This window comes from Paramacrobiotus metropolitanus, unplaced genomic scaffold (assembly GCF_019649055.1).
Source record: "Paramacrobiotus metropolitanus isolate TYO unplaced genomic scaffold, Prichtersi_v1.0 Parri_scaffold0000002, whole genome shotgun sequence".
Lineage (NCBI taxonomy): Eukaryota > Metazoa > Tardigrada > Eutardigrada > Parachela > Macrobiotidae > Paramacrobiotus > Paramacrobiotus metropolitanus.
Genome location: NW_026570222.1, coordinates 1,888,534 through 1,908,382, shown reverse-complemented (window position 1 = coordinate 1,908,382; position 19,849 = coordinate 1,888,534). Strand labels below are relative to the sequence as shown.

Below are 19,849 nucleotides of genomic sequence, written 5' to 3'. Positions count from 1 at the left end.
TGTTCAGACTTCCAATGTCGCTGCGTAATGTAAGTAAGCAAATTAAGTAAACGGCGGCAAAGGCAATACAGTGCATTTACGTACTGCAAAACAAAGGCAGTAAAGCGAAACTTACAATTGCGGTAAATGTTATTGGTAAACTGGTTACGGTTGTTTTTATTTGGTAGCTATAAGTATGTTTTAACATATTTATTTGCGCTACCACACAAACATCAAGGTGCTCCGAAATCTTTAGTTTTTGCATATTATAATTATGCACCATGAAACGATCACCATCCGACAGTGCTCATATAGGCACCTTTCATCGATTTATTTGAGAGTTTTCCCTTTCAGGTGACATTCCGCACTCCACAGCACCGTACCAGCACTTTGCCAATAAAATGTATGTACAATACATCTGTACAAGCATCTTGTGGGCTACAAAATGAACAGCGGCAGAACTTAAAATAAGAGAGTTAATTAAAAACTTTATCAAACTGAGGAGGTAAAGCGGAGCTCTTTTTTCAGCTGACTTTTTTCCTGTTTGCTTAAGAGATAAGTTCAGGGGTACTTCTTCGTTTGCACCTAATGATACTAAATTAAGTCACCGTAACTGGAATGTGTGACCACAAAGTGGCTTTTGATTCGGTAAGACAACCAGGACGGAATGTTCTGGTATCGGCAAGTGAGCTGTGGATTGCACTGCAAAGAACCGGCAAAAATCCGACCAGGACCGAAGCGAAGCAATACTGGAGCAAATACAGCGACAACAATAAAGTTCTGGATTTCGGTAAGTCGACAGCCAGTGGCATGGTAAATTGAAGATCCATGAGAATCCAAGTTCCTTCTGTCAACAATGGTGTCGCTGTTCCTTTAGAAACCTTTAAAGAAATTTCCAAAAGCATTCCCAATACAACACAGGATGAATTCTTCAAGGCTGTACGTGCTTTGTACGGCAAAGAAAATTATCTTGTTCCTTCGGAAAGTCTTCGGTAAACAAAGCGGCTCTAACGCATATTATAATTCATGGTTCTTATCGTTGCTGTACCATGTGTCGTTCTCTGTCCTATGTCATTGCTTTGTTTTTTGTATATGCAGTGAGCTTTTGACATCTGGACCAGAGTCTCTTCCTCTGGATGAAATCGATCGAATTATCTTAAGTCACACTAATAGCGGCCATGTGAACCTCCTTGAGGTACAAGAATTGTTAGTATGCTATCGTATACAATTTTATAACGATACAATGCCGTGTTCTCCATATACTATATACTCTTATTACTTAAACACTTATACAGTAAGCCGTCGGTTCTTTTTTGAATTTCCTCTGCGATGCCAAAAAAGGTTTCTAAACACCGTAAACTTGGTGATCGAAAGCGTATATAGGGTAGTAAGTATATATCTCACAGTTTTCCAAACGCATGTGCAGCAATTATGAAACATTTTGTATTTAGCTGCCTGAATATATTTTGAAATAAAATTAATATATGGTTGCAAATGATTTCGCACAATAGAGTTATCTCTAATAAGTATCAAAACCATAATCTAATTGATCTAGAAATATGTAGGAGTACGGTAATATCAGAGATACATAATTTCTGCAAATAGATCTACGGGTAGAATAATATCTACGTTTAGAGGATATGGATATGGGTATGGCTTTTCTGTAACCAGTCACGATTAAATGTAACAGCCATCTATGCTTGGTTTAAATTTGTTTTTGTTTTATAGACGTAATACTCGATTTTTCGTTTCCAGATTTTTTGAATGAAAAATTTAATGTACAATAATAAATAGTGTGATTACAGCTATGGACTTCGTTCGAGCAAACTGCAGAGCAATGCGCTGGAATTCACGATGGTCATTTGATCGCGGATCGTCGTCCAGTTGGTTCGTTCCGCGAGTCATTCGAACAAGTGATCAGCGCCTACACTAAACGAGTGCCAAGGGTAAAATACAATTGATTTTATTCTTGTTTAATTTGATCGCAGGTCGAAACAAAACAGAAAACGAGCATGTACATGTTGTACTGCTGTGATTCTATGGCGGTATAACGGGCATATACACCTCTTACTTGCGTAGTTATAGCAAAGTTGACCTTGTAAAAATCACATAAGGTTAATGGGCCAACTGGATATGTAGCACATGATACATATATAGATGTACGTCGGTCATAAACTATCTTGTGATAATTTATTATGTCAGCGTATCATCATAATGTACAATTATTGCTTATACGGCCGAGAAAACAAATATCGATTGCTTTAATCAGTATAATGGTTCGTCGTGGAGTGACGTACGACATCGACGTGATGGACACAAATAGATCTCGTAGGCGTTGCACGGCAGGTGAAAAGGTATCTTCTGTTTAGACTAGAAGTTCCTGTTTACAGGATTGCGCTTGCATCCACGCGCGCGGCTTTATGGTCTTCGACGATGCCAGTCATCTTTTTGCGCATCAGTATGATTTGTACTTAAGCGAAGATACGGAATTAACTGTGTCCATACAATTGGTCTCATTGCCACTCTTAAATCCAAGTATTGACCCGGCATTTAATAATATTGATGCCGAACTGTTTTTACTGCGGGACGCCGATTCCAGTGGTCATAAAAAGTTAACGGCATTCACCAACGTAGCAGACGCTGAAAAGGTAAACGGTTTAATCTGAGGCATTAATATTATGCAATAATTAAGGACGTTCCACTAATGAAGTTATGTGACCTTTCATAAAAAGATGCTCGTTATGTGAAAAATCTTAATTTATTTTATGCCTGCTTAATTTTGCTGCTAATTGTTTTGCAGTGTAGATTCACATTTCGCACCAAAGCCGCTAAGGGTCAGTACACGTTGGTTCCATTTACCACAGGAGCTTGGTTTTCTTCGCAACCACAGCTACAGTCGACAACCAATCATCACAATGAAGATGCACCAGATTCGGATCATTCCACTGGAATTCCGCTTTACCATTTGGGAGATGGGGAACTGTTAGAGCTATCTGAGGAATATTCGTAGGCTTGATTTTTTCTTCATGGTTGGATAGAGTACCCTCCTCGATCAGGGGGATGATTCTCCTCTGCTTAATTTTTAGAAATGCATTGGAGGCGGTATTTGAGTTAACCGATCTGGATGGGAACGACAACATTAGCAGAAATGAATTCGATATTTTTGCAAAGCGGTACGTCCACATAAGCAACTTTTAATAGGGTGCGTTTTTCTTTGCGCTTCCCCTTTACAGTTGTCGTTTTCGAAGACGAAGTTTAAACACTCCGTGTTCCGTAGTCATTAGAGATTTATGATAAGGAAAGTACACTAATTAACGCATCGATCTTTGTTTGTTCATTTTTCTCGCCTAAACGCAGGTGACACCAAATATATACCAGCGGCACATGTCCGTAAATGATTATACATTTGTTAACATTTATGCCATCCTGGTTTAACATTTTTCTCGTTAGATCAACGGGAGATATTGTAAGAGACGACGATTGGAATGTCGTAACAAGTAAGATCAAAATAAATTTTTAAATGAAATAACTAAAAATAGTTTGGAATTCTCTGTGCTTTTTCGTCGAGTGCACATCACATACAGCTTATGTACTCGTATTGTCTTCGATTTCACCGTGTATACAGGTTACATACAATGGTGGCATCGAAATCTTTACAGCTAGTTTTCCCGTTCACAACGACCAGCTGACTCGGGATGGATTTATGAAGCTTCACATCAACGAAGCCACAGATTGTGCCAAAAACGATGATGTTACCGATATGTGGATCATGTTGGAATCGATGGGATTCAACAGGCAACTAGTTCTGAATAGAGTAAGTTAATTAATATCACAAACAAATTTATTTTGGACACCCTTCCGTTTGTTATTATTTGTTTTGTTTAGACAATGCCATTCGTTGTATTTTTGACTGCATCGAACTGCAATCCGCGCATAACACCTACCGAGATGAAACTAGTCACAACCACTTCCGAAAAAGCTATCATTCGTACGGCATCTGAACTTGGAGTGGCGCAGGATATCGGAGAAGATGTCATAATGTATAAGGTCACCAATGGTCTCCGCGTTAGTTTGGTTGTGGAAAACAGGGTACGTTTGTAAACGGTCACGTACTTATACGTTGAGCTGTATAGTTGTTGGACAAAATTATGGCAACGGTATCACTATGTTTGTAGCTATAAGCATATGCATGAGAACTAAGGTTTTCTGTAATATTACTGGACTATACCGGTGCGAAAGAAAATTGTAACAACGTGTTTTTATAATAAAAGCAGATCAGAACCTGGAAACAGATGAGTTCGTTATTTTATTAGGGTGCGAAAACTCAGTTTGTGGAGTGCGATGTCAAAGAAATGGAAAACTGTCGGCCCAGTAAAAAATTGCCGCTGGAAATGACGATTCCTCCCAAGAAAACAAGTTTAATTATTCATTTCGTGCCCATCCATAAGCAGAATCCTTGGCGAGTAAATACTAAAGAAGCCGTTAAGGTTGTGTAAACCATTTCTGTCTATTGTTAGACGAACAAAAATTACTCGCGCAGATGACATTGTATGATGCTGTTATGGTACCAGTATATAAATTATTATAAATTCTAGTCAATAAATGAACATATCAGTACAGTACCCTCGCCGTAAAATTATACTAACATTGGGGCGTATAAATTAAGGCGTAAACATCATACCTTCAGTCATGCAGCTGATATTTTGCTGGAGTATCTTCGTAAATCTCTTTGTCGCTTGTCCTTAGAGAAGTAATTCTGGAAAAGAGAACAGTAGGTATTTTAAAAATATGGAGTATCCCTGGACTAGCTGCGCTGCCATTAATAGAGCGCGACATAAGTGCCACAAAAGTAACGCTCAAGGATCCTGACATGGTAGATTGTCCTATTGATGTGGCTACGAAGTACAAACTGCATTGCATACACTCGTACTTCAAAAGAGCATCAGGCTGCAGCACTAGTAGGAACAATAATTTCCAGGAAGTAAATATTATTAGGTACAACTACCACTTTGCAAAGTGTAGTAAAATGAACACATTTGGATAATTTTTTGTTGGTTAAGCAATTTCAAGCTTTTGATTTGGCCGTTTGCAAAGCAAGCATTTGAATGTAAAACTTGCAAGAGATGACTCGTACCTTCCATTTAACGGCTGGACTTCCATAGATTCTTTTATTTTGATCTTATATGTCCGCAGGTAATCGAATACATGTAATAATGACCTTTCGTACTTCCAGGTTATAGAGACTGCTTTTAGAGGACCAATATTCGAAGGTGCCAAGATAATAAAGGTGTACGACCGTCCCGGAGCCAGGTCAACTGACCTGGCAAAAAAAATTTCATGTATTACTGATTCCGTAGTCAAGTTTAAAACATCGAGGAAGATGTGTGTACTTTAATTTTTTCGAGTCTGTTTTACATGCAGTATAGTAACCCCGAGTAAAACAATTTGCAAACAAAACGTTAGCTAAACGTTAGGAAACGGCTAAAATCGACACACATCCGTTCACCCACCCTAGCGGTAGTTGCACGTTATACTAACGTTTTTCCTACAGGCTGTTTTACTCGGGAATTGGTAACCTACTCGGAAACGGGTTCAACCCAATCACTTGATTTTCTGGCGCCATGAAATCGGAAACGCAGAAACCCGTTTCCCTGTAAAATATTAAAGTGGGCATAAAGTGGACATATCTACATTTGTTTTTTATTACTCGCTGCCATTTGCCAGTGTATGTACCGGTATGTGTCCTATTTACGAAACACTTACCGAAAGTGACTGCTCATCCGCCAAACCAAAAACAATACGGAATGATGTACCTGAATAAAGTACAGTAAATTCGAGCAGTCCATGATATCATGCACATCAGTCATATTTTGACATGTTAAGTTTCTTTCACTTTCAGTATTTTGACATTCGTTTTTACCGCAGTAAGGACTTCCTGTATCAGTATCCAGAAAGAACGACTTAGTTTGTCCACTCGCTTTGGTAGCGTTTTTGCCCATATTTAAGCCCATACTAATACAAGATCGGGAGTTGCAGGAAAAACATTTCCCCATCTTGTACTGAAATTTAACACATAATTTTTACGGCAAATTAGTAACAGTGAGCTCGGATTTTTTTTCTGGATCACTTCAAAACTGTATTTGTACGTTTTCGTAAGAATCGCACTCCACGGCCAAACAGTTGCTCAACGGACTGGCAACAGTATCTACCAACAAACACAGCATCAAACTTTACTTTACGTATATTGGTAACACGAAGAACTATAAAACAATATTGAAAATTGTGTTCTAGTTTTGAAAGTGCTACCAATCTAAATTACGATTTACCACTAAAGAGGAGCGGGGCACGAAAATGGCTGCATCCCAAAACGTCAGTGCCGGCAAAATCTGCAAACACGGAACGCATTTGTATATATATATGCAGGTTGTCGCTTTAATGTTCATTCATGTTCCATAATTTTACCTGAATTTTCGAACTTGAATAGACTGGTTAAAAGGCTAAAAATAAGACGTTGGAAAAAACATTACGCGTACACGTAGCATTATTATAAGAAAATTTACAACAAAACAAAACATTTAAAGTTGCACATACTTTCGGGCGCAACCGGGTTGGTTTATTCCACCATTTGGAAAGAAGTCTGCAATTATCATGCCGATGTCAACACAAAAACACATTTATTTTAAGAGTTTTTATATGTATGTAATATATAAGAGGACATACTAAAATGTCCCATAGCTTGCAACGCGCCATATCCCAGTTTAAGGATATCCTGCAATTCACCGACGGTGTAAAGCTTATTATTATTAAACAAAATTGCGCTTTTTAGCGATAAGGTTTTTGCGAAAGATTTACTACTAGTGAAAAATGTGTTTCCAATAAATTTCCGAGATAAAAAATCGTTGACTATTGTAGAGACAAATAAAAATATTCGTAACACTTTTCCAGCGCTGATATATTATAAATAGGTAAGAAAATTACGGACGTTCGGAAACATGAAAATTGTTCTTTGTATTGGTTTCCTTACCCGACCGTCGGTGATAATTGTGTCCACTGCAAATACATTTGTTTTAAATGCGGCTCGACTGGTTCGCTTTTCAACCCTGCCAGATGATAATTAGCAATGGTGACAGAAAAACATACTTCTACTGTACTTTCTGAATTATGCTGACTGTGAATGTCGCGTCTGCAACTTTTAATTAGCGTGCAGTTACACCGTACCTAGGTCAGCATCTGTGGGATCTAACCGAACGGATGGTGGCATGTCTTTGAAATATAAACCTAAGCATAACAGATTTACTCCTATGGTTAGGAGAATTAACACCATATCAGCGTAGAGTGCGAGAGGATATTTGTACATCTAACTTCATATACCAGCTGGATCCAGACCAGTTATGCGTCCAATTTTCACTTGTTCGCCAGCATATCCTGCAATATGGGCGCCAAGGCTGAAAAATTAATTAATAAATCATACGATTCATTGTCAGTTTACTGTACAGAAACCGTTATAACGGTTTCTATACAGGCTGTTTTACTCGGGAACTGGTAACCTACTCGGAAACGGGTTCAGCCCAATCACTTGATTTTCTGGTGCCATGAAATCGGAAACGCAGAGACCCGTTTCCCTGTCTAATTGTCTATAACGTTATAGACAATTAGACACCCTTTAACCCGCAGCCGCGTTTATTACAGCCACCCTGTAACCGTGTTTGGGAGAGCGTGAAAGTGAAAGTTTTCGTACATGTGCACGAATTTGGTACCATGTACCGGGCCACTTCCCTCAACAAACCCAGGCACTCAGACGAATGCACGAACGAACTTGTGTACTTATTACTCACTAATCCCGAAACGTTGCAAGCAGCCAGTTGTGATAAAATCATTTATAGAGAAAACATTTCTGTAAAACAGTATAGGTAGGTTAATTTAAATTATTTTGAAGTTGACTAATACGAGTGCTTATCGCATACGGGGTGTGAAAAGGGGTGTCTAGAATATACAGGGATGGGAAGGTGTGTACATAGCTGACTAAAAGGTTATTTCTATTCTAACTTTATAACATGATTTCATCAAATGCAATCCTACGACGATATCGATACCCTTAAACGGTTTGTTGTGTTGCTGTATAACAAAAGACATAGCGCGCAACTAAAACTGGCACACGTACAGGATGAAAATAAAAAAGCTAGAAACCTTGTGGCCTTGTATCTGTACCTGTGACCGATTAGATGAACGGTAGCATAATCTTGACCCAGCTCATTCAACAAACGAATTAGTTTTGCAGTTATGGATCCGACCACTCTGGAGTTAGCCGCAGCTTGAAAATATGTAAGAAGGCTTCCGCTATCTACAATTACAAAATTAACTTACAAAGCAGCAGTGAAGTTGATATCGTTAGTGAGCGTCGGTCAGCTGTTGACTCGAACAAATCAAAAAGAGTTTCGATATCTCCCCTGATGTGCCTTTTGCAGTGTAACAGAATTGGAAGCCTATGATTGCGATATTTTCGGCTCCACCAAGAAATCACAAAAACGTATGTATTAGCCGAGAAGAACGTATGTATTAGCCGATTAGTTGCATTCGAAGCTCAAGAACGTATGTATATATCAGCCATTCACAGAAAATTCATTCAATACAAAGTGACCCCGCTCAAAGCTTTTAATTAATAATTACTAATAATGCTCAATGCGCATTCGAAAACCACCGCAAAGAAACTTACCCCAGTGAACTCGAATAACATTGAAATCTCCTTCTACGAGTAGTTTTCTTTCCATAACCTGGTCAAAAAAATTTAATTTATAAAGCGCAGACACATTGACGTCTGCGATTATTACTGTCGTTTATTTTAGGTAATTACTGTATTACATAGGCAAAAGCATATTAGTACGTATACACATAGAAAACTACTGTCCGGCTAGCTGTATCTGGATTACCGGGAAAGTAACAGAAATGTCAGTAGTTTTTGAAACCTCCATTAAACCTTCTAAAAATGTTAAATTTAGCTTGTAATGTAAGGGGTGTTATCGCTTTGATTTACTGCAGGTGAGAATTTGATGACAGCGCTTTAAAAGGGTACCGAGGGGTGTAAACAAATCAGTTCATAAAAATGACTTTAATTATTAGGGTGCCTAATTGTAATATTTACCAGAGCTCTTGTAAAATTTGCTTAGCGCAGTATGATAGCAATTTAATCCGAGAATAAAAGTCGCAAAGGCTTAATCTTTACTGTAGATCTGCAGCAAGAAAGCGTTTTGTTGCGCCAATAATCAGAATATACATGTAAAGTAGCCACGGCACATACTGACCGAAATCCATTTATTTTCCCCGTTATCGATAAACCCATGAATAATAAATTTTGTTCCTTCGCGATCTGCTCGGTAATTAGATTTTTTTATAGAATCAATGTCGCTGTAATTTAGTTTTTCCAAATTATCCACGTTGTCCTGAAACAGTTATCTGTATAACTTGTGACAAATTTGTCCGCAGGCGCCGCGCTGGTTACCTGGGTTCTCAGTGTGAATTCAACCTTTGTATTGCACGATGGGAAAAGATTTATTGGCCTAACAAATACATGACATATATATAGTGCAAAACTAGCCAAATGAAAATGGATATCAAATTACGCGTAAAACTTTGGGTATTTGTGGAAGAAAATATGTACCGTTTAAAAAGATCGATAAAAGCAGCCGTGAGGTCAAAACATCCAAGATTCCCGCAACAATTATCCTGTCCTGCACAATATAACAGTTTAACAACTGTGAGAAAAATTAACGCGGATGCCGACACGAACTGCGCGTACACCGCCGGCCCGTACATGTAATCAAGCGGCTATCTGTATATACCGTATTCACATTTAATAATAATATGTAATTTCAACATAGTATTTACCTTTTTGAATTTCAAATTTTCTAGTTTTACTTATCGAAATGGCTGCGCCCCGACAAACCGGGCGCATAGATTTTTGCTGTGCGCCCCGAGTGCTCGGGCGCACAGAATTTGGCTTTGCGCCCCGAATGTCCGGGCGCAGAAATATCGAAGTTTTTATGTTTTTCCGGCAACTGATTGAATTTTTTACTCGATTAACCCATTTCCCATTTTATCGCATGGTTTATTGAAAAGCTTACTCAAAACATCGCGGAATCAGCTGAGAGATCCTGATTTTCAGCAACTTTACAGCAAGCTTATAACACTGGTTTATCACGTTCTGTGGGTAATAATTGTTATAGGTCATCTAGGACGGCATAGAAGTCCACTCCATGCACAAAACACATAGAATGGCACAGAAGTCCACTCCATGTAGCACATAGAATTAGCAAAGCTTATTCCGGTTAACGGAAGTGGACCAGTACATGGTGCCAAATTCTTGTACTTGCACGAAAACTTTCACTTTCGCGCATCCCAAACACATTTTTATTTCGGTTTATGACATTCTGTAGCCAGATGATTAGTATACACTGGCGAGAAAACCGTTTGTGCGCGCGACATCCGGTTTGGGAGTTACGGCTGTTAGAAAATTCCAAAAAGTTTAAATGCATTCAGGTGTACCAAAAGTCTCATTACGGACCGATCTCCTTCAAATTTTGCACGTAAATACACATGGTGTTACGTGGGGCCTTATGGGCGCCCACGTACCTTCGACGGCGAAACAGCGGCGAACCCGGATTGAGGCTTTAATGCCGAAATCTAACTCGCGCACCGTGGCGCAGCAACACCAGACTAATGAGATCGGATCCTACAGCCAGCGCAGCTGTGCTGTAGGTCCGTCAAAACAGCAGCAATGTGTGGGATGGAAATCCCCAGAACAGCAAAACACAATGGCGAATGGCCAATCATGAAGGCGGAGCTATCGGCCTTCACAATGGCCATGAACATCGTTTTTACACCGATCCCAGACTTCCATGATTTTTTTCAAATTTTGAAATGGATTTTGAAATACATTTTAAAAATCGAAAGACATGATAGAACAGTAAATTGATGTGAAAACGTTCTTCGTGGGTATGTGCATTTACGTGCAAAATCTGAAAGAGATCGGTCTATAATGAGACTTTGCTACACCTGAATGCATTTAAACTTTTGAAATTTTCTACCAGCCGTAACTCCCAAACCGGATGTTGCGCGGACAAACGGTTTTCTCGCCAGTGTATACAAATCATCTGGCTACAGAATGTCATAAACAAGACAAACAAGGGGTTGGAAGTACGCGAAAGTGAAAGATTTCGTGTATGTACACGAATATGGTACCATGTACCGGGCCACTTCCTTTAACGTAGCGGAGGTAGTTGCAAGGCTGGACGACTTGGATGACCAGTGTCAAGCCGAGAAAAGCCATTAGGGTGTGTCGTTGGGATGTTCATCCCGATAATCGGGGAGTAATGCAACTCTGACTGACAATGTCGCATACCGATTGCACATTTGTGTTGTAGTTCATTTTAGTTGCTATTGTCACAGTATTGTGTCCACTGCAGTAAATCAACTTTAGTATCAGTTAAGATTATTTTCATGTATCATGTAGTTGCGCCCCCCCCCCACATTCCACATTCTTTTGAGAGGAGACTGGGGGTTTTGAGAGGAGACTGGGGGTTGGCTTTAGCAAGGACGACGGAGTCAACTGCATCGGTGACGCGTGTTCCGGTGCAGTGTCTGCATCCAGTGCTCAAATAAATCTTAATAATTACGCATCGTCGCTGTTGTTGCCGTAGTCCGCGTTAAAGCCAGTAAATTTACAGGTTGTTAAATAAAAACAGTAAAAGAAGCCAAATACAACATAAAAAATCTTCGGAAAAACAGCAAATCACCGATATTTCTGCGCCCGGACATTCGGGGCGCAAAGCCAAATTCTGTGCGCCCGGGCATCGGGGCGCATAACTAAATTCTATGCGCCCGGTTCGTCGGGGCGCATAGCAGTCACCTTTACTTATACTGTACATGGAAGAAAGATAATGTTGGTTGGTTATTATTATTAAGCAGTAAGCACACGGTTTGTGAAGCACTTACGTTTCGACCGGTGACCTTTCAGGTAGGCGGCATCTGTGCAATTGTAAAGGATACAGGCAATGGCCATACATCCACCGATCTTCCTATTAAAACTGAAAATCGATTCTTATTTTTATAATATCGGCATAATTAAAAAAATAATAAATTCAATGAGCATTCGGTTTAATTTGCATAATTTATGTAAGCAGTGCCCACCTAATTAACCAATTCGAGACGAATTTCTTCTGCAACATTGCCATCGTAATGAAACAGTCATACCATACACGATAAGTCGAACAACAGACACTACTGGTAGTACTGCAGTCAAACACCAATATTTCTCTTCAAATTTTTTAAAATGTCCGTTTTGTATCATCTAAATATAAGCATTAATGCGGTTTTGCCTTACATTGTTAATTTCGTATCGTGGGAGTTAATCAGTCAATACTGCTCTACCTTGCAGAGTTTACAGCGAGGACGCGGAATGTGACGGTTACCGCCGTAAACCTCCGCATAGTCATTGACTTCCGCCAGCGTAGGAGTTATCGGTACATGACGAAGTTATCTACGAGTATAAGCGTATAGGAACAACCAACATTTCGTAACCCACACGTGTGACAATTTACGACGAATATTATAAGAAAATATTAACTCATGTGCACCTGGGGCACTGACAATGAAAACATGGCTCGAACTCAGCGCAGTATAGTAACGCGCGCCGCACGGGAAAATAAACATGTCAGCGTTTCAAATACCGGCAAACAACATTAAATGACGACAGTAGTTTTTAATACTAGAACAGTGTACGTTTACTAGACAGGGTACCCGTGTAAAAATCCCACTGTATAGGTACAAAGTGGGTATCTTCGCTTTTGTGAAAGGCTCACACAGATAGATCTATCGGCACAAAACAAAATTAAACTAGGCAGAAGTAAATCACCTCTATCCTGTTGTTTATTGATAATTCTATTCACTACGTTTAGCAGACTGGCTGCTCATTGGTGGCACTGCATTGACATTCGAAAGGAAAGACAGTGCGGCTTCTACCGCAATGGATTTTTTTGCGCGGGATTTGTTGTACAAAGTAGTTTGTGAATCCGGGATTAACCCAGTATAAGACCTAAAGGTCAATAAACAAAAAAACTGACCCTTTACCTGTAGTCGATGCAGGCATTGCACCAAATGAGTCTGTTAGTTTATGCTTTGGTTTATTAGCATTCACAAGCGTTGCATCAAGGTTCTTTATAAAACGAAAACTAGGACAAAATACAAATATGCTTCCTCATACTGTAGGACGTCATCATTGGCACGTAAATTATGAGCTCTTCTTAATACTCGTCATAAATACACAGACAGTATTTAAATGCGGAATACTCGCAATAACTATTTCCATCATCAAAATCGTTACAGAACATCTACGCACGGCGCACGATAACCACCCAAATCTGAAAGAAAAAACTATCCAAATTTAAAATAAAACACTTTTTTTCGCGAAGAAGCCCAATCAGGTTTACGGCGTTAACGATATGGAGATTAAAATCTACAGAAAATGCTGGCACCGCAGTTGTCAGGCTATCAGTGTGGCCGTATCTTCATCCGTACCAGACCGACACGTGCGAGACTCTCCGTTTTCCTCCTGGGCGATACGAAGAATGAAGGGGGTTTCCATTTCATCCAGGCGATACAGACCATCGTATGCGGGGGGTGGGGAATACGCGGGAGGCGGCGTGTACTGCAGCTGAAGATTAGGAGCACGGAACATCGGCGGCGACACGAGCACAACTTCAATGCGGCGCTGGTTGGCGGGTCTTTCTTCGTCCTGCACGGCGCTCATCCGCGTCAGTTGCGATTTTGTAATGATAACGAAGCAAATAACGGATATCGAAACGAGAACCTACAGGGCCACGAAGAATAAAATTAACTGAAACAGTCAGAAAGCTTTCCGATCATAGTACTGGCATAAATAAAAAACTGTAATAATTTAATGAATGTGTATATAAAATATGCAGCATTAAATAGTGACGCCGTTTAAAAGAGCACTGCGGTACAAAATCGGTTTATGTAAGAAATCCGGAAATTTATAATATCTGTCGCCCATGGTCAGTTGTTGGTCAATAGTACCGTGCAGCTGAATGTGAGGGACAGACACTAACTTGGTATCCCCAGGCTTGCGACACGGTAAATCGGCCCACTCGGACATTTGAACCGGCTTCCATCAGATGCAGCTGGTCATCTACGATCTTCCACATGTCCTTTTCCAGTCCAGACAAAGTCATGGAACCGGAAATTACCGCCATCGTTAACGTCACAACAACTATTAGGAAGAAAGCATGAAAATCCACAAAAGTACAGTAATTTTACAATACAACAACAAATCACTGATAGGGAGAGTCATGGGATAATAACCATTATTTTGATCAACCCGCCGTATTATTTTTCACACGTTATCATTTTGACCATAGTGCACAAAAATTCGTTTTCTTACCAGTCACCAGAGCGAGATACAGCTGGGACTGTTTCAATGGGAAGAATCCCTTCGCATTCCACAGATATAAAAGCTCCACAATGCACAAACAAAATATCAGGGCTTCAAAACAAATTCCAATCATGGCCAGAAACACTGTTGCTTGCAAATACCCTGAAACAAAACTTCAGTCCTGGATTAACGACTTCCGTTCCATGAGCTCGAGCAAAGCAGAAAAACAATACATCCAAATAATTGATAGCGTGCTGAATCACAACGGTTATCTGGTTAGTATACTTGTACGGATAACACACTCTTTGCTGGACATTTTTGCATGGACATCCCACAAAGAAAAGTACGCTGTTTTTGAAAATGGTCAATAATCCTCGGCATATTGCTGGCACAATTGGACTATTTATCTTGTTCTTTAAAACTTTCAGCGTACAGTGACCGTAGGATAATTAAAATTAACAGTCTTTTCCAAAATTGTGATTGCTCAAATGTCTTCTGTTAGCCTGCTGCGCCAGTTGTAATTAAAGGTTTCATTTAGTTTTACTGACGACGCGAACTTACATGGCAATCCTTCCCCGTGGAACGAATAGCATTCTGCACCACCCACACATGCTCCCCACAATCCGATTTGTAGATGATCCACGGTATGGTTGGTTACAGCGAAATCTAACTGGACCCAGTTTCTCCATGATAAGGTGATAATCTGTATGATTAAAGCGGTAATGATAAAACTTGTTCCAAGCCAGGCAAAGATCCACCATCCCTTTGCAGCAGCCATGAATGCCCTTTGCAAATTATGATACCAAAAACTTACAGCAGTTGTTCACATTAAGCTTTTGCACTAAATGGGTTCCTTCTGGACTTGGACCACTTGGTATAAAAAAAGTTGTTTTATTTACTCCGTGTATTAAAACCGCAAAACCAATCTGGCCAGTACTTACCGTTCACACTTCGCAGAAAAGCAGATCCTGGTACAAACTACCGTATAAACACACGTACAATACATTCTGCCTCACTGGTCAGTGTCTCTGTTGTGACTGCGTGTAAACTTTAAACTAGCCGGTAGCCGAGGCCTATTAATTTTTTTTGCTAACCATACTACCAAGTCTCGCGAACTTTTTGCGGCCACTTCAACTTGTATTAACAATAAGTTTTACGCAAATGGAAACACGGTATTTTACTCTGAAGCTTTCAGCTGGCAAGAAATATAATTAATTTGTGTGATATCCGAACAATCTGCCGCAATCAGTGAAAAACTTTTTATGAAGCGGCGTAAAAAGTAGCATTTAGAATATGGGAGATTAACTGTTTAACACAATAAATGCTAATTAAGTCATCATGGGAACGTACCGTAAGAACACAATGGAAAGCGGGCTGACTATTAAACTGTAGCACGAATTTAGCAAGCAGAAGATTCTGAGCAGAGGGAAAAACAGTATCAGCAGCTTCGGCGTACATGAGATGCGACAACTTTATTACGCTGGAAGAAAGTTCAAGAAAGCATGGTAAAATAAATTTTCAGAAGCGCTCGCTCAACATGCAAATAAATATTACTACAATAAACGATGTATCTGAACTTCGGCACTAAATAATCATTAAATCAACTATATATTATGGCTATTTAACCGTCATCATAAAATAACTTAAAAACCATTAGGCTTTGTTAAAACAAATGAAAACTGAATTAACGATAAATCACTTTAAATTACGGGTTAAAAGAGAATCACTGTAAAAGAAAGAATAAATACAAAAGGCTCTAACGGGTTTAAAACGGAACGTCTGGCTTCGCTTTCTTCAAATTGTCCAAGCAATTCTGGAACTGTTTGTTGATATGGTTGGATTCTTCGTTGACATCCAGGGCAGGTAGCTCGTCCTGGATTTTCTGCATCATCTGCACAATCATCTCATCCGACACTGCCTCAACACCTCGACTCTGGAATACACAATAGGCATCGGCTATTTCAACGTACAACTGCACTTTGACCGTGTTATCCATGCACTGGGAAGCCACGCGCAAGGCTTTTTTTAGACAATCCATCACACGTTTGGAATCCTTTAAATCGGAATCGGAATTCGACAGCCGGCCAGACCAAAAGATGTTAGCCGCAGCGATCAGTGCACGACACTGGTCTGGCTTCTTTAACAGTTTGGCCGCAGCTAAAGCGCACTGCGTCCGCAGCGGTTCATGGCTTTCTTCCGAAAAACAGCCCAGCTGCTGAAGAGTACCAATGATTAAAAGAACACACAGGATTTGTACTTTAGAGTCTGAGATCTCTTCTTCGTAGATGGAGAAAGCCTGGGACATGAATTCGTATGCAACTGTTTCCGACGATTCAAAAGGCACACGCGCAACAGCCAGTGCACCCTGCAGGAACAAACGAACCGAAATTTCCGGCAACTCCAGTTTCGCCAGGGCAGAAATTGTCTGGTGACAGAACTGAAAGATTTTTTGGCACTTCTTGCTCCATTTTGGGTCTTCATCTCTTGTTGCATAGTAATCTTGCGCTAAGCCGAAAGCCAAGAAAACAATCGTCGGTAGAGTATAAGGAACACGATGCACTCCGCCATTTCCGAAGAATTTTCTCGCCGTGCTCAGGATCAAGTATTGCTGATCAAGTTCTGCAGGACGTAAGAAATGAATCAATTTGCCAATGACAGTTTGTTCATCGATGAAATCGTCATCGGCTGGATTAATGGGCGCAGAAGGGTGATCCTCAATTAAAGGCGCCAACATCATCAACAGTGCTTCAACGTGCTCTTGTTGAGCCACAATGGTACCGTTATCGACAATATTATGAGCAACATAGAGACTGATCTCCTTTCTTGGTTTAAAATCCAAATACTTCAAGATTTTGGCGTAGTTTTGCAGCTGAAGAACTGTCAGGATATCCTTATAATGATCCAGCGGAATTTTCAATAGTTTCGTCAATTCTTTACAGACAGCACTTTCTCCTGGCACTTCATCAATACTTAGCTTCTGGAAAATAACATCAATATTTTGCAGGACCTGATCCACGAGATCAGTCCGGTCCGGATAACATTTCAGAGCTAGATTTATAAGAGCAAGTTCCAGAGCAACAATATCTTCTACGGGTAATTCAGGGCGAGCTTCAAAGACAGCCGTAATCTGGTTGCTGAAAATGTCAAACAACTGAAGATGAGCAGGAATGCCATTTGTGTCCTCGCGTTGGGAATACAATGCTAGGCGATCAATCAATGCAATGATAACTCGTTTCAAGTTCACACCCGGCTGGAGCTCGGAGCAGGCTTTTAAAAACGTATTTAAGGTTTCTAGATGGAATTCGTCGGGGAAAACTTGAATGACACACTCCATCAGATATTCCTGTGCAATGGCATCACGACAGCTGACAGTCTGTTCCAAGATGCCCGGCAAAACATGACCCTTGAAGGATTCCGCATCGATAGATTCCAACTGACTTAACCGTACCAAATTTGTGCCCACTAACAATCTAAGTTCTTGACGCTCGCGTTCACGTCGAGTGCGATCGCGGGAATGTCCTTGATGCTGCATCCGCACCCATAGCTTGTTCATTTCAGCGAAATTCGTCAATACAAAATCAACGGAATCGGAAACAGTGCCGGAAGATATGGGTGAGCCGTCAGGAGCGGTTTCTGTTGGCGCTTCCAATACATCGGGGAGGACATGTTTGGTTTCCTGCAAAAGGTAATTCCGAAGAAAAAGTCCACGAAGCGGATGCTGCACTCCACGGCACATTTCCACCAAATCTCGCATAATATCCTTGCGAGAGTTTTCGTTGCTTTTAATGAAAACCACACCAACAGTAACCAGCAAATACCTAAAAGACACCAATGCGCGTTCAAGTTTAAAGCCATTAGAATCTTGCAAGATAACTACAATCGCAAAAATGAAATCAGTATGAAAATTTTGTATTGAGCATGTATCCCGACAGAATAGTACAGAATAATTCAACTAACAATTGTAAAATTAGTACTGGTACATACTTCATTCAGCCATATCGTTGTACTTACACAGTGTCTACTCACAATTCACATTAATCTTAGTACTTTCAATGCAAGCTAACGCAGAAATATACTAAAATAATACACTTGAATAATAACAGTCACTATAACAGTATAACAGGTATAACTGTTCAAATTAACCATTACCGCCAAAGAAACACCAATGACTAATCTGCAGCTGAAATTAAGAAATATTACCCATGGAACTAGTTAGTGTACCCATGGAGCTTTTGTTACAAGCGTCGCTAAGCCTACATACATTCGAGGAATGATGTTACTGGCGTATTGGACAAGCTCGTAAAGCTCTGGCATACGATTTCCCTTATTGAACTCCTCCAGCAAGTAGGCTTGCAAGTGGCTGAGTTCATCGCAAACGGCCATAAAAAGCTCATAATAATTTTTGGGAGTCAAGCTGCCCGTCCGTAATTCCATTAACATAGTGGATGCGTGTTTCAGGGCGTCCATCAAACGGTTCTTGTCGATGCACCGTTTCATCTGGAATGCTTCTTGTTTAACGATGCGCAATATTTCCTCCAGCAATTTCTCCTGCTCATCTCCAGCGCCAGGGAAAGCCATTCTCGTAATGCAGCTGAGGCTGTCGTGAATCCTAGGAAACCATATTAAATAACATACTTAGAGTTTTGTCCGATTTTGAATTGCTTGCACTTTCTAAGTATTTTCAACTGTCAGATCTCAACACTAGAATTAAATTACAACTTCTTACGCGTACGGCATACTGCCGCATACAATATAAACCAGCAAATTCAAGTACGCAACTAAATATTAAAAACAAACGTGGAGTGGTTACTTACAAAACGTGGTAGTTCCAGGATCAGTCGGACAAGAGGAGGAAGAAACGGAAACTGCACATTTATCACAGAATCAGATTTAACTGGAAAAATGTACTTATGTGTTTTCACACGTGCCACAACAAATCACGGCACCTACGTTCAGGACTTCCGACTTCGTTCCGCAACTTCAGCAAATTTTGGCGTTGATCTTGTAGTAAAGCTACATGTTGAAGTCAATCAGCCTAAAACCAGGTAAAATTTGCGTTTTACATAAACTGAACTACCACGTGCAACGGAAGATTAGGAAAACTTACACCCCCACAAAAGCGTTTCAGCTTCAAAAACTCGCACACTCCCATCGGTCCCTACTTTCCCATTAACTTCGATGTTGTTTTTATGCGCAGTTTGTTTAGAATCCAAAATTAAACGTACGGAAAGCGTGTTGGGTGCGTAAGAGGGATACGCAAAAAGCTTCGAAAATTTAAGTACTTACAGTACTGCACTTATTCAGATTTCCGGTACATTTCGAATTTCCGACGCTGGAGCTGTATTTGCTGATATTACTGAATTTTCTTTTTTTTGTTAAATTACTTATTACAATTATACTAAACTATTTTCATTTGTAAGTTTCGAT

The 19,849-nt window shown here is 40.1% G+C and overlaps 4 protein-coding genes across 8 annotated transcripts; 1 reads left to right on the top strand and 3 right to left on the bottom strand.

The window, feature by feature from the left end:
* Nucleotides 1-99: 99 nt before the first annotated feature.
* LOC129590013 (EF-hand calcium-binding domain-containing protein 7-like) lies at nt 100-4,667 on the top strand. Its single transcript, XM_055484983.1, has 13 exons — nt 100-217; nt 334-382; nt 633-769; nt 857-971; nt 1,078-1,174; nt 1,785-1,925; nt 2,370-2,627; nt 2,780-2,985; nt 3,066-3,152; nt 3,430-3,476; nt 3,639-3,793; nt 3,865-4,068; nt 4,293-4,667. Exons 1-13 carry the CDS (start codon nt 127-129, stop codon nt 4,473-4,475), a joined length of 1,770 nt encoding a protein of 589 aa, XP_055340958.1. The 5' UTR covers nt 100-126; the 3' UTR covers nt 4,476-4,667.
* LOC129590063 (pancreatic lipase-related protein 2-like) lies at nt 2,279-12,513 on the bottom strand. 3 transcript variants are annotated; one of them, XM_055485050.1, is made up of 21 exons: nt 12,403-12,513; nt 11,968-12,059; nt 9,635-9,704; nt 9,476-9,533; nt 9,279-9,416; nt 8,693-8,750; nt 8,188-8,320; nt 7,351-7,424; nt 7,198-7,257; nt 7,004-7,029; nt 6,700-6,748; nt 6,571-6,616; nt 6,442-6,476; nt 6,306-6,365; nt 6,126-6,184; nt 5,900-6,038; nt 5,743-5,792; nt 5,560-5,630; nt 5,114-5,299; nt 4,661-4,735; nt 2,279-2,619 (listed from the first exon to the last, which is right to left on the bottom strand). In XM_055485050.1, exons 1-20 carry the CDS (start codon nt 12,465-12,467, stop codon nt 4,663-4,665), a joined length of 1,542 nt encoding a protein of 513 aa, XP_055341025.1. In that variant the 5' UTR covers nt 12,468-12,513; the 3' UTR covers nt 2,279-2,619; nt 4,661-4,662. The 3 variants fall into 3 exon arrangements, with proteins under 3 accessions (XP_055341025.1, XP_055341015.1, XP_055341033.1); XM_055485040.1 differs by lacking the exon at nt 2,279-2,619 and adding an exon at nt 4,273-4,449; XM_055485058.1 differs by lacking the exons at nt 2,279-2,619; nt 4,661-4,735; nt 12,403-12,513 and adding exons at nt 4,755-4,874; nt 12,163-12,342.
* A 665-nt stretch (nt 12,514-13,178) lies between these two features.
* LOC129590133 (uncharacterized) lies at nt 13,179-15,893 on the bottom strand. 3 transcript variants are annotated; one of them, XR_008690705.1, is made up of 6 exons: nt 15,364-15,498; nt 14,984-15,207; nt 14,432-14,584; nt 14,100-14,260; nt 13,301-13,840; nt 13,181-13,268 (listed from the first exon to the last, which is right to left on the bottom strand). XR_008690705.1 is itself a non-coding variant. In XM_055485180.1 (5 exons), exons 1-5 carry the CDS (start codon nt 15,878-15,880, stop codon nt 13,514-13,516), a joined length of 891 nt encoding a protein of 296 aa, XP_055341155.1. In that variant the 5' UTR covers nt 15,881-15,893; the 3' UTR covers nt 13,179-13,513. The 3 variants fall into 3 exon arrangements, 2 of the variants coding, with proteins under 2 accessions (XP_055341155.1, XP_055341142.1); XM_055485180.1 differs by lacking the exon at nt 15,364-15,498 and adding an exon at nt 15,773-15,893 and having other exon boundaries at nt 13,179-13,840; nt 14,984-15,125; XM_055485167.1 differs by having other exon boundaries at nt 13,179-13,840.
* LOC129589993 (vacuolar protein sorting-associated protein 35-like) lies at nt 15,876-19,686 on the bottom strand. The gene is made up of 5 exons (XM_055484939.1): nt 19,530-19,686; nt 19,373-19,457; nt 19,237-19,287; nt 18,684-19,031; nt 15,876-18,240 (listed from the first exon to the last, which is right to left on the bottom strand). Exons 4-5 carry the CDS (start codon nt 18,998-19,000, stop codon nt 16,188-16,190), a joined length of 2,370 nt encoding a protein of 789 aa, XP_055340914.1. The 5' UTR covers nt 19,001-19,031; nt 19,237-19,287; nt 19,373-19,457; nt 19,530-19,686; the 3' UTR covers nt 15,876-16,187.
* Between the last annotated feature and the right edge of the window lie 163 nt (nt 19,687-19,849).